Here is a 10611-nt window from a genome sequence, read left to right as displayed (position 1 = left end):
AGGGTAGGGGGGGGCGATTGGAAAGGAGAAGAGGGGAAGGGGGGAGAGAGAGCGAGGAGGGAGAGAGGGATGGGCGGGGTGGCTGGGAAGGGGAAAAAGGGAAGGGGGGTGGTTGGAAAAGTGAGGGTGCTGGAAATGTAGGGTTAGGATATTTATTATTTAGGTTTAAGAGGTTTCCTTTTATACTTTTTTTTTAATTCAATTAAATCGGTTTAGTTTAGTCCGTTTCAATCGATTTAAACCCTTTTAAATCGAAACCGAACCGGATCAGATAATTTTTTTATTTTTTAATCGGTTTATTCGGTTTTTTCTATTGGTTTGGTGTTTTTGGTTTAATCGGTTGGTCGGTTTTTTTGAATACTCCCAGGTGGTATAGTGGATAATAAGTTGGAAAACACTTTCCAGTGTTTGGTTATATCATGAAAAATAAGCTGAAAAATAACCTATTAATAAATTTTTTTTAAGTTTATTAAAATAACGAGAAACAAATCTTATAAATTAAAAAGTTGAATGAAAATAAAATTAAAAAAATAAAATTTTATAAATTATTTGAAATGAATATTAACATTTTATAAATTATTTCAAATAAAATAAGTAACATTCAAAAGAACGAGAATCAAATTTGATAAATAACAAATTTCAATAAAAAATGATAAGGAAAAAAATAACAATTATAAAATGGAGAATCAAAGTTAATATAAAAATTAAATTTTAAGAGATAAAATTAAAAAATAAATATTAAAAATAAAATATATATAGCAACCAAAATTTTGAGGACCGAATTTGATATACAAATAATATGATATTTTTAAAATTTTTATAATTTTTAAAAAGTGTTTTTCGTTTAAGTTTTTTTTAAAAGATTTTTATAATTTTCAGAAAGTGTTTTTCGCTTAAATGTTTTTAAAAAATACTTGTCTGAAAATCAAGTTTTTTAACTAAAAAATATTTTTTATTGATTAAATTTTTTAATGATAAATAAATATAAAAAAATATAATTTTTTTTTAAAATCTATTTTTCAAGAAACAGATGGTTTTAATATATATTGTTTTTAATACTCGAGCACCGCTTAAAAATTGTTTTTTCACGCTTTAAAAAAATTGGTCCGCCCGCAACGAACACTGGCGAGCTACCTAGTGAATCACTAATATCCATTTTACCTTTCTGCTTTCTTGTTTCAAGAACGCCAAAACGCAAAGCAGCTACTTTCTCCACTCTCTCCTCTCCGAATGAGCTAGGGTTTATCGTTTTTCGTATTCCGTTTCCATAATCAGGTACATTGCTGTCACCTTACCTCACCAATCAATCAATAATGCTCGCCGTCTTCTTGATCATCATCGTTTGAGGATTTCGATGATCGTTAAATTTTGGGGATTTTTTTTTTTGTTTTTACGCTAATTAAATTGGCTATTCCTCGGTATCTGCATGTGCATTGGAGTTTTAAATCAAATTAGGAAAAAGAAACCTAATTAGAAATGTAATTATCGAGTTTTTCTTGCGATTTTTTTAGGTATCCGATGGCTCCTAATCCGAGAGTGGTGAACGCGTTCAGGGCGATGAGAGCGATTGGAATAACAGAGAAGCAGGTTAAGCCTGTATTGAAGAAGATGCTGAAGCTTTATGACAAAAATTGGGAGCTTATAGAGGAGGAAAATTATAGAGCTCTTGCGGATGCTATCTTTGAAGAGGAGGAGGCTAAGGTGCATTTCTTTTATTTATTTACTCTTTTTTTTGGTTTTATTTTAATGTTGTGATCGTGTGTTTGATATTTGTTTCGAATTCAGGTTCCGGAAGAGAAGGATGAGGCTGCTGTGAGTGATTTATTTGTTTTGCTGGTAATGTTGTGTTGTTTGCTCGTATCTTCTGAAGTGGATATTGGCTGTTTTGGTTTGCAGGAGGGGACTTTGGAGGAAGAAACTTTGGTATCTAGTGAACCTGAGTTGCCATTAAAGCGGCTGCGAAGAGGGCAAGATGGGCAAGTTTCTGGATCTCCTAGTGACATTGAGGCTGAATTGGGTGGAAGCCCTTTTAAGAAGAGTAAAGTCGAGGGGAAGGGACTGGCTGGTGAAACATCGGAGCAGCAGTCATCGGACATGAGAATTTCACAACCGAAGCCAATTGCAATTTGGAGTCCTAATAGAAACACAAGTTCACAAACTGTTTCTCCTGACATGAGAATTTCACAACCGAAGCCAATTGCAATTTGGAGTCCTAATAGAAACACAAGTTCACAAACTGTTTCTCCTCGTCGTTTGGCAGTGCTGGAACACTCTAAGCAGCGTTCCAATGAGGGAAAAGATCCTTTATTATCAGAGGCTGCTGCACAACAGAAAAGACCTAATTTAAAAGGATCGTCACAAGCAGTTCACCTTAAAGACCCCATAGTTCAGCAAGGCATTCTTCTTTCACCCAAACAAAAAATGCCTCTTATCAAGCCTAAAGACGAGCCATTTACTGATGATGTGCCCTTTGATGACGCACCACAACCTATCGCAATAATCCGACCAGGTAAATTGATTCAATCATTGGGGCAAAGGAATCGGGGAGTGTTGTTTGTAACCATAAATGATGAAGTTTTTTTTTTTCCTCGAGTTTTTAATTCGAATGTCAAAATTGCAATTAATGTCTTTCTTATTGTTTTGTTTCTTCTTATGTAAAGGATTTGAATGTCGACATGGCAATTAGTTCTTTTCCTGTAGGCTGATTTTGGTTTCTTCAACCTTCACAGATTGTGCACGTAAAGAACAATACTTTAATCAGAGAGTTTCTTCACTCAAACTGCATCGACAAGAACGTCCGGCATCCCGAGTTTTAGCTGGTGAAGGTAGGGAAGGGAACCTTCCAGTCCCATCAAGTCTGACAAGAGACAGTTGTGAACTTGCAACCATTCCAGAGGAAGCTCAGGCTAACTTAGAGATCGCCACCTCAGCATTGGGAGAGGTGAAGATTTCTCTGAGCTGCAACTCTTTGCTTGGAAGACCAAATTTTCATATGCCTAGTCAAGATGAACTTCTGAAATCAATGCAGGAGAAATGTCTCCGAACTTACAAAATCATCGATCCAAACTTTTCTGTCATGCAAATACTGAAAGATATGTGTGAATGCTTCTTGGACTTGGCAACTGATTCCTCTCATGAATCGCAGGAAAGGATATTGAATGTAACTCCAGCTCTTGATCTAATGAAGAAATCTGCTGGTGTTGGTGCCATTAAACAAAATGACCGTATACAAGCCTATTTTGCAAACAGATCAGTTGATGCCTATTGCTTTGATGGGAAGGCCGCTCTTCAAATTCCAAGATCACTACAACTTTCAAATGGCTTGGAGGTCATGCATTCTCGTGAAGAGGTTATTGCGAATGGGTGTTCTGGCAGCGGCAAAGAAAAGGAATTTGAAGATGCTGAGTATGGTAGTTTGATTGTGGTTCCACAGCATCAATTGACTGCTGATGAGTTTAGGTTCCTTAATTACCATTCTGACATTACCAAGGGAGAAGAAATGGTTGAGATTCCATGGTCGAATGAAGTAAACAGCGAGTTTCCCCCAGTTTTTAACTACATACCCCGAAATTTGATTTTTCAAAATGCTTATGTCAACTTCTCTCTCTCACAAATTAGGGCTGAAAATTGTTGCTCGGCTTGTATTGGTAATTGTTTGTCGTCATCTACGCCTTGTGTTTGCTCCAGCGACAGTGAGCATGGTTTTGCATATACTTTAGAAGGCCTTGTCAAAGAGGATTTCTTAGAAGATTGTATCTCTCTAACTCGGAATCCTCAAAGACAATTTCTTTTTTACTGTAGAGATTGCCCACTGGAAAGATCAAAAAATGATGAGATGTTGGAACCATGCAAAGGTCACTTGAAGAGGAAATTTATTAAAGAATGTTGGAGCAAATGTGGCTGCCACAAACAGTGTGGAAATAGAGTTGTGCAGCGAGGTATAATGTGCAAGTTGCAGGTATGAGTAGAATATGCTACTGTATTTTTTGGCCAGCTAGTTATTATGGCATGGGCTTTGCACGTGGGAAATTTATGTTATTATGAAAAAGGTAAGGTTTAATTTAAGAGTAATTAATCAAATATGCTAATTATGATCGGAAAAAAATTATTTGAAACATTCTTCCAGTTATAGCTAAACCTACATGTTGACCTTGTGTTTTAAATTTTTTATTGAATAATAAAATAGTTCATTATCCCTATTAATTAATTAAATAACTAAAATCATATCCTTGAAAAAAGAAGGGGCTCAAATCTACTCGATTCCTTTTAGTAGTTTTTTTTTTATATATTTTTTCTTTTTCTCTAGATATGATTTATCTAGCTATTAAATTTTTTTATTCACAATATAACTTGACATCATCACCATGATTTTTCTTATTTCTTATTTTTGTAATTGTTTTAAATAAGTATGTATCTCATATTTTGAAGATTAGCATGGGTAAATATGTTTTATGAAAAAACTGCTATAAATCATTAGTGATAGTTAAATAAACTAAATGCTCATATGCGAATATGTTTTTAAACTTCTGTAACTATTCCATTTTGATAATTATATATAAAAATATTTTTTAGGTAATTATATTTCTGATATCAATTAAGTCTCGGTTCATATTCTTACACCCATTATTAAATTCATGAATCAAAGCATAGTTAAATTTTTTATCTTTCCTTGCCGAGAAAACATATTCTTCTATAAACAAATATTTTTTTATCCTTTCTTGCTGTGAAAACATGATCTTCTATAAACATAATATGTGTTAACATTTATGGTATAAACATAATTAAAAATAATATTTAAATAAATATATAATGTGTTATATAGTTTTTTATCAATAGGATAGAAATTCCGTGATCAAACTACCAAATAGAATAGCTTAGAATGGGTTAAAAACAAAGCCCTAAACGGTTTACTTTGTATTGAATAAGTAGAATATTTTATTTCCCTTTTGGGAAAATATATTATACATACATCCATTATTAAGGTCTAAGCTATAAAAGTGAAAGTTGTCCTTTGTATTGTTATTTTACTCAATAGAATTTAATTATTAAAATTAATTAAGTATAAAATGTGAAAACAAGTAAGCCAATAAAATTTATTTATAAAATCATTCCATATTAAAGTCCTCTATGTAAAAAGAAAGAAATGGAGAGAGAGAGTTTATATGTTAAATAATTATTTGGTTTGTTTTAGAATAAAAAGTGAACACTGTTAAGTTGTGGCGTAAATTGACGAGTTAGTTTAGGTATTGGATGTTGTGGTGTCCTAAACAAGTATAGAATGTGTTAACATATTCTCTTTAGGAGAAGAGACTTTCCTTGTTAGGGTCGGACTTTAAGCATGTTTTCTAATGAATCAAGGAATTTATAGCTAGTATAAATAAAATATATTGTGGCTAGTTCATGTGTGCCTTCAATATTATGTGTGGTCGCAACCAAAAGAATTAATATAGTAGCTAAAATCTTGAGCCAAAAAGAATTAGTGTGGTATTTTCTTGTGAGTGATCTCTTTGGTGTTATCCGGTTATGTATTTTTATAGTGTTTGATTAGTAGGTGTAATCTCTATTTTGAGAGTGAAGTTTTGTGGAGCAGGCTTTGTTGAATCACATTATATTTCGTGGCCCTTTTATTTTGTGTTACTATTTGGTTTGCTAGGGTTTTGCATAACACGCTTTTAATTTAAATATGGAAGGGCAATAAAGTTTTGTAAAATTTAATATAGATAAATTATTTAATGATCATGTTATTGTTTAAAAAGACAGAAAGTAAATACATGAATTAGTAAAATTTATTTAGTTATAACAGGTTGTATAGCTAGGTAACTACAAGGTAGTTTTTGTTTTTAAAGAAACAAACAGCAATCTTGTTGAGTGAGTATTTTGTTAGTCTTATAGTTTAGTTAATAATTGAATGCCATCACAAAAATATAGAAGTGTAATAGAGGTCATAAAATCATAAGTAAATAAATAAAGGGTATGTAATTCTTCATATGAGAAAAAGATTAATGGTATTTTAGTCAAATCAAGTGTTTCAACAGAGTTCATACTTATATATACAACTATTGATTTATGGTTCCTAATATAAGAAATATGATCATGTAAATTGTTCCCTGAGTATTCTTTACAGTGTCTTGTTTGTTCACAATTTTTTCTCATTGCTAATTTTTTGTGCGTCAGGTTTTCTTTACTCCTGAAGGAAAGGGGTGGGGTCTCAGAACTCTAGAATTGCTACCAAAAGGTACATTTGTATGTGAGTATGTAGGGGAGATTCTAACCAACAAAGAGTTCTACGAGAGGAAGATGCAAAGGGCAACTAGCAACAAAACTGAAAAGCATGCCTATCCAGCTGTACTCGATGCAGATTGGTGCTTGAAAGGAGTTGTAAATGATGAAGAAGCTCTGTGCTTGGATGCGACATTTTATGGAAATGTTGCTAGGTTTATCAACCACAGGTAAGACTGTATATCTGATGCATATTGCTTTGAGCAGCTGACCTCCCATCCACTTTTTCGTGTTCTTTTCTTTTTGAACTTTTCAGTTGGTTTTCCTTGTTTCACATGCACCGGAAAAATACTAAATTTTTATCAGAAAAAGAAAAGAGAAAAAGGATGATATGAAGTTTCAGCCCTGCATAAGTAATCTTCCCTGTGCTGGTGATCAGAGAGTTGATGCATTCTGATAAATGTTCTTTTGTTTTTGTTAGATGTCTCGATGCTAACATGATCGAGATCCCGGTGAAGATTGAGACCCCTGATCATCATTATTATCATGTATGGATGCTTCATTTGGATTCTTATTACCATGTATGTATTGAACATACGATTATATTCTCAATGACACTACTTCTCTCATAGGATTAATTTTCATGCAGCTTGCTTTCTTCACGGCTAGAGAAGTGAATGCTTTGGAAGAGTTAACCTGGGTGAGCAATGTCACTCGAGTTTATGAATTTTTTCCATGTTTTTTCTTAGTTATGTAAGCATCGTTGCTTTGATGCTTTCCAATGAGGAGGCATGGTTGGCATTACACTGTTTTACGGTAAGTTATATTGTGTTTGTGAGAAGAAATTACAAAGATGGTATGTCTAAATGTTTGTTTTCTTTAGTGATCGAGAGCTTTATTTATTGTAGCTATGACATTTGCAATTGGAAATTCTATATACTACTTGTTTTTTGTTATACTGAGTTAGCAGTTCACATCATGCCGTGTTCCATGCTCTTCAATTTTAAATTTTTTATCATGTGCAATCTTTCTATGGTTTTAAAAATTAGTGTCTGACATGTCTGCAGGATTATGGTATTGATTTTGATGATACTGATCAACCTGTGGAGTTATTCCAGTGCCGATGTGGCAGCAAGTTCTGCAGGAACATGAAACGTTCAAGTAGTAAGCTTATTCTAAATCTTTATGAGGCACGAGTTGAGCAATATGAACTATTTTGACCTCTTTACTTTTTAGTGATATTGAGATGCAATCTCCAAGCATGTGCCCTTTTGACGTCTCCAAGCTTTCCTTGGAAGCTGTATTGTTCGTTATGTTTATGATAAAAAACCTTTGGTTTTCAGGTCTCAAGGATAGCCTAGTAATAGGCGCTGGTGTTTGGTCATATATCTTTGAGTTGGCAATTAATTTTAGTTTAGATAGTGATGCAGGTTTTTTCAAACCATTCACCTATCACATATGGTGTTCGCATTTGAGATTTCTTAGGGATATATTTAGCTGATATTTTCCAGTATGGAATAGCACTTCTGTTAGAATTTTATTTTTTCCTTCAATTTTATTTCTGTATCTCTTCTTCCTTCTTAATCAAAATTCGTTTTGTTCTCCAACCAGAATATTTTTAAAGTGGCTTCTGGTCCTCTTGCTTACTCATATATGCTGTTGTCAGCTGATGAACACGTGGATTGAAGTTATCAAAAGAAAATTATTATTGTTAAGAACTCTGATGTCGCAAATCTTTATTTTTATTTGGTAACCCTTGGTGCTCCTCTACATTATATTTCAGAGAGGTGTGTGTCGGTGATGTCCACATATCTTGGCACATCTGCTGCTTTGGGCACGATAATATACATCCTAGATTTTCTAGTTTCAAATAATTTCTTTTGCATGGCTTATTTGCCCCATTTTCTGTAATATTCTCCTATCAAGACTCAGGTGTGGGGATCTTATTCTCCTATCAAGACTCAGGTGTGGGGAGCACAGAGTGCTGATATTTGGATGACTTTTTTCTTGTGATCCCGTTGCTTCCCGCCTTCTGTTATTTTGGTATTCCTTTTCCTTCTAATGATATCACCTTTTGCACTGGGGCAGGATCTAATTCAGCAGCAAGATGATTGGGAGCGCGGATGACGAGACTGCTGATATTTTGTTAGAATCCCATCCATGACACGGGAAGAAAGCTTTCAAGTGGACTTGCTTAATTTTTCTTAATCCTACTGTAATCTTGTCAAAGTCATGGAATTATTTTGTTAAGCGAAGTGGTTTATCAGCAGCGGCCTTGTGAATCTGGTTTTGGTTGCTCAGATTGTATCAGCAGCGGCCTTATGAATCTGGTTTTGGTTGTTCAGATTGCATGATCTACCGTCTGTGCCGTGGATTATGCATCTAAATCCTGGACATTTTGCTGCATTTTTGAGGAAGGGGGTCCTATGCCAGGTGTTTCCTGTGGATATTTTTTGAGTTTTGCTGAAGTGTTTCTGTGGTGCATGGGCAACAAAAACTGGGTCATGTATGGTGGTTGGTTTATTCCTATTAGTGTACAGGTTTATGGCTGTCTTGGTAATCTGCTTTTGACTGCTTCCCGTCGATGTTGGCCAGCACGGTTTGGCCAACGGCTGCTATTTGGGTGGGCAGAAGATGCCATTCACCGCAGCATGGCTTGTTTTTGCACAAGCTGCTGCTATTTGGCCTTGGCATCTACTCAGCTATTTGGAGTGAATTATATTTTAGTTCCTTAGTTTATCAAAACATATTAACTAATCCTGATAATTTTAGAAGCTACTAGATTAGGCACGCTGAACGCAGCGGGTCAGATTAGACTTTTTCTAACCTGAACTTTTTTTCAACCTGAAATAAAAAGTTCAATGGAATTAAAAAAAATTAATTGTTAAAAAGAACATTAAAAGAAAATCTAGCCATCAGGTTAAATTTTTTAAACATGTGATCTGAGAAGTTAATAATTTTTTTATTAAAATATAAAGGGATGAAATTGAAAATGATTAAAAATAAAAAATATTAATAGAAAGAAATAAAAATAGAGCTAAAATATATGAGGGGTACAATTGCAAATAAAATTAATTCAGAGGATAATGAAAACATTGAGAGATGTAATTGTAAATTTAATTTTATTAAGAAAATATTTTAAAAAATAATAATAAAAGGAATAAGAATTAAAAAAAATCAATGGAGGGTTAAATTGAAAGAAAAATTTAATTTTGTAGACAATTTAAATTAAAATAAATAGTGATTAAAAAAATATGGAATTATGTACTGAATTTAAAAGAAAAATAAATTAAAAAGTTGTTTTAAAAATATACAGGGTTAGCTTTAGAATCGACAATGAGGGAGAAAAGAAAAAGAAAAATTGATTTTTAGTGCAAAACCTGACATGTATTTTGCCACGTGCGTAGCTCAATAATGAAGGTGATGTTGTGCGAATTAAATTGCCATTGTGGAAGCTAGAGTTTGGCTGTAGAGCAGTATTGTATGGGCTGTTTGAAGACCATGAGGGAACTCGTGTGCAATAACCTTTTTTATATTAAATAATATTTTATTTATATAAAAATACCAAATTGTCCTTGTTCAAGCTTACTAATTACAATAAAAAATAAAATAAAACGACAAAAGTTCTTGACTCAAAGCAAAAACAATTATGATTCAAGAACATTGCGATAAATTTCATTGTTCAAATAACAATAGAAAAAGACTATCATACCTCATTCCAAAGGTTAGTTGTGCTGTGTTTATAATGGTAGAATCTTCATTTCACTGCTCTAATCTACCATGACAATAAATTTATATGTACTATCATAAATGCATAAACCAATAGCTCTTCTAATTTATTTAAATATATTTAATTTATGTTTTTAATTCATTTACATTTTATTTTATTCTTTTATAAAAAAATTAGTGCATTAAGATTGATAAAAATAAAAAATAAAATGTTGTCTGAACAAAATATTACTAAATTAAACATGATCAACTAGGGATAACAATTGGTATTATAAGAAGATTGTTTTATATATATATATATTGAATTAAAAAATTATAAATATTTTACAAGTTTAATTATTTAGATTTTATTAATTATTTATCAGGTAAGAATTTTGAACACCCATTCCTAGCCTAAAATATTAACCATTAAATCAAATCAAATCAAATACTATTCCAGTAAATTGCACGTATACCGGTTGTTTTATTGTGTTTTTGCTGTTGCTAGAGGATTTAGTTTTTATTTTTATTTTTATCATCCTTTAAGGAATTATTTATTAGTTTTGATACTATCAGGATCAGTTTCTTTATTTGTACAAACTACAATTACTAAATTGTAACTAACTCTTTGTATTGGTTGGATTAAAACGGCGTCGGTTGCAAATATTGCAAAACCCTAGGAGG

General features: G+C 32.7%; 1 protein-coding gene across 6 annotated transcripts; it reads left to right on the top strand.

Annotated features, from left to right (window-relative positions):
* The first annotated feature begins 1096 nt into the window (after positions 1–1096).
* On the top strand, positions 1097–8868 carry LOC105125631 (histone-lysine N-methyltransferase SUVR2). 6 transcript variants are annotated; one of them, XM_011026170.1, is made up of 11 exons: positions 1097–1275; positions 1512–1701; positions 1786–1812; positions 1897–2094; positions 2173–2509; positions 2730–3958; positions 6175–6449; positions 6701–6767; positions 6869–6919; positions 7287–7409; positions 8308–8779. In XM_011026170.1, the coding sequence occupies exons 2-11, from the start codon at positions 1519–1521 to the stop codon at positions 8344–8346; spliced, it is 2529 nt and encodes an 842-aa protein (XP_011024472.1). In that variant the 5' UTR covers positions 1097–1275; positions 1512–1518; the 3' UTR covers positions 8347–8779. The 6 variants fall into 6 exon arrangements, with proteins under 6 accessions (XP_011024472.1, XP_011024473.1, XP_011024471.1 ...); XM_011026171.1 differs by having other exon boundaries at positions 1897–2509; positions 2730–2941; positions 3146–3958; XM_011026169.1 differs by having other exon boundaries at positions 1897–2509; positions 7287–7380; positions 8308–8868.
* The last annotated feature ends 1743 nt before the right edge of the window (positions 8869–10611 follow it).

The sequence above is a fragment of the Populus euphratica genome, unplaced genomic scaffold (assembly GCF_000495115.2).
Source record: "Populus euphratica unplaced genomic scaffold, PopEup_1.0 scaffold58.1, whole genome shotgun sequence".
In the NCBI taxonomy this organism is placed as follows: Eukaryota; Viridiplantae; Streptophyta; class Magnoliopsida; order Malpighiales; family Salicaceae; genus Populus; species Populus euphratica.
This window is presented reverse-complemented; position numbering and strand designations above follow the sequence as displayed.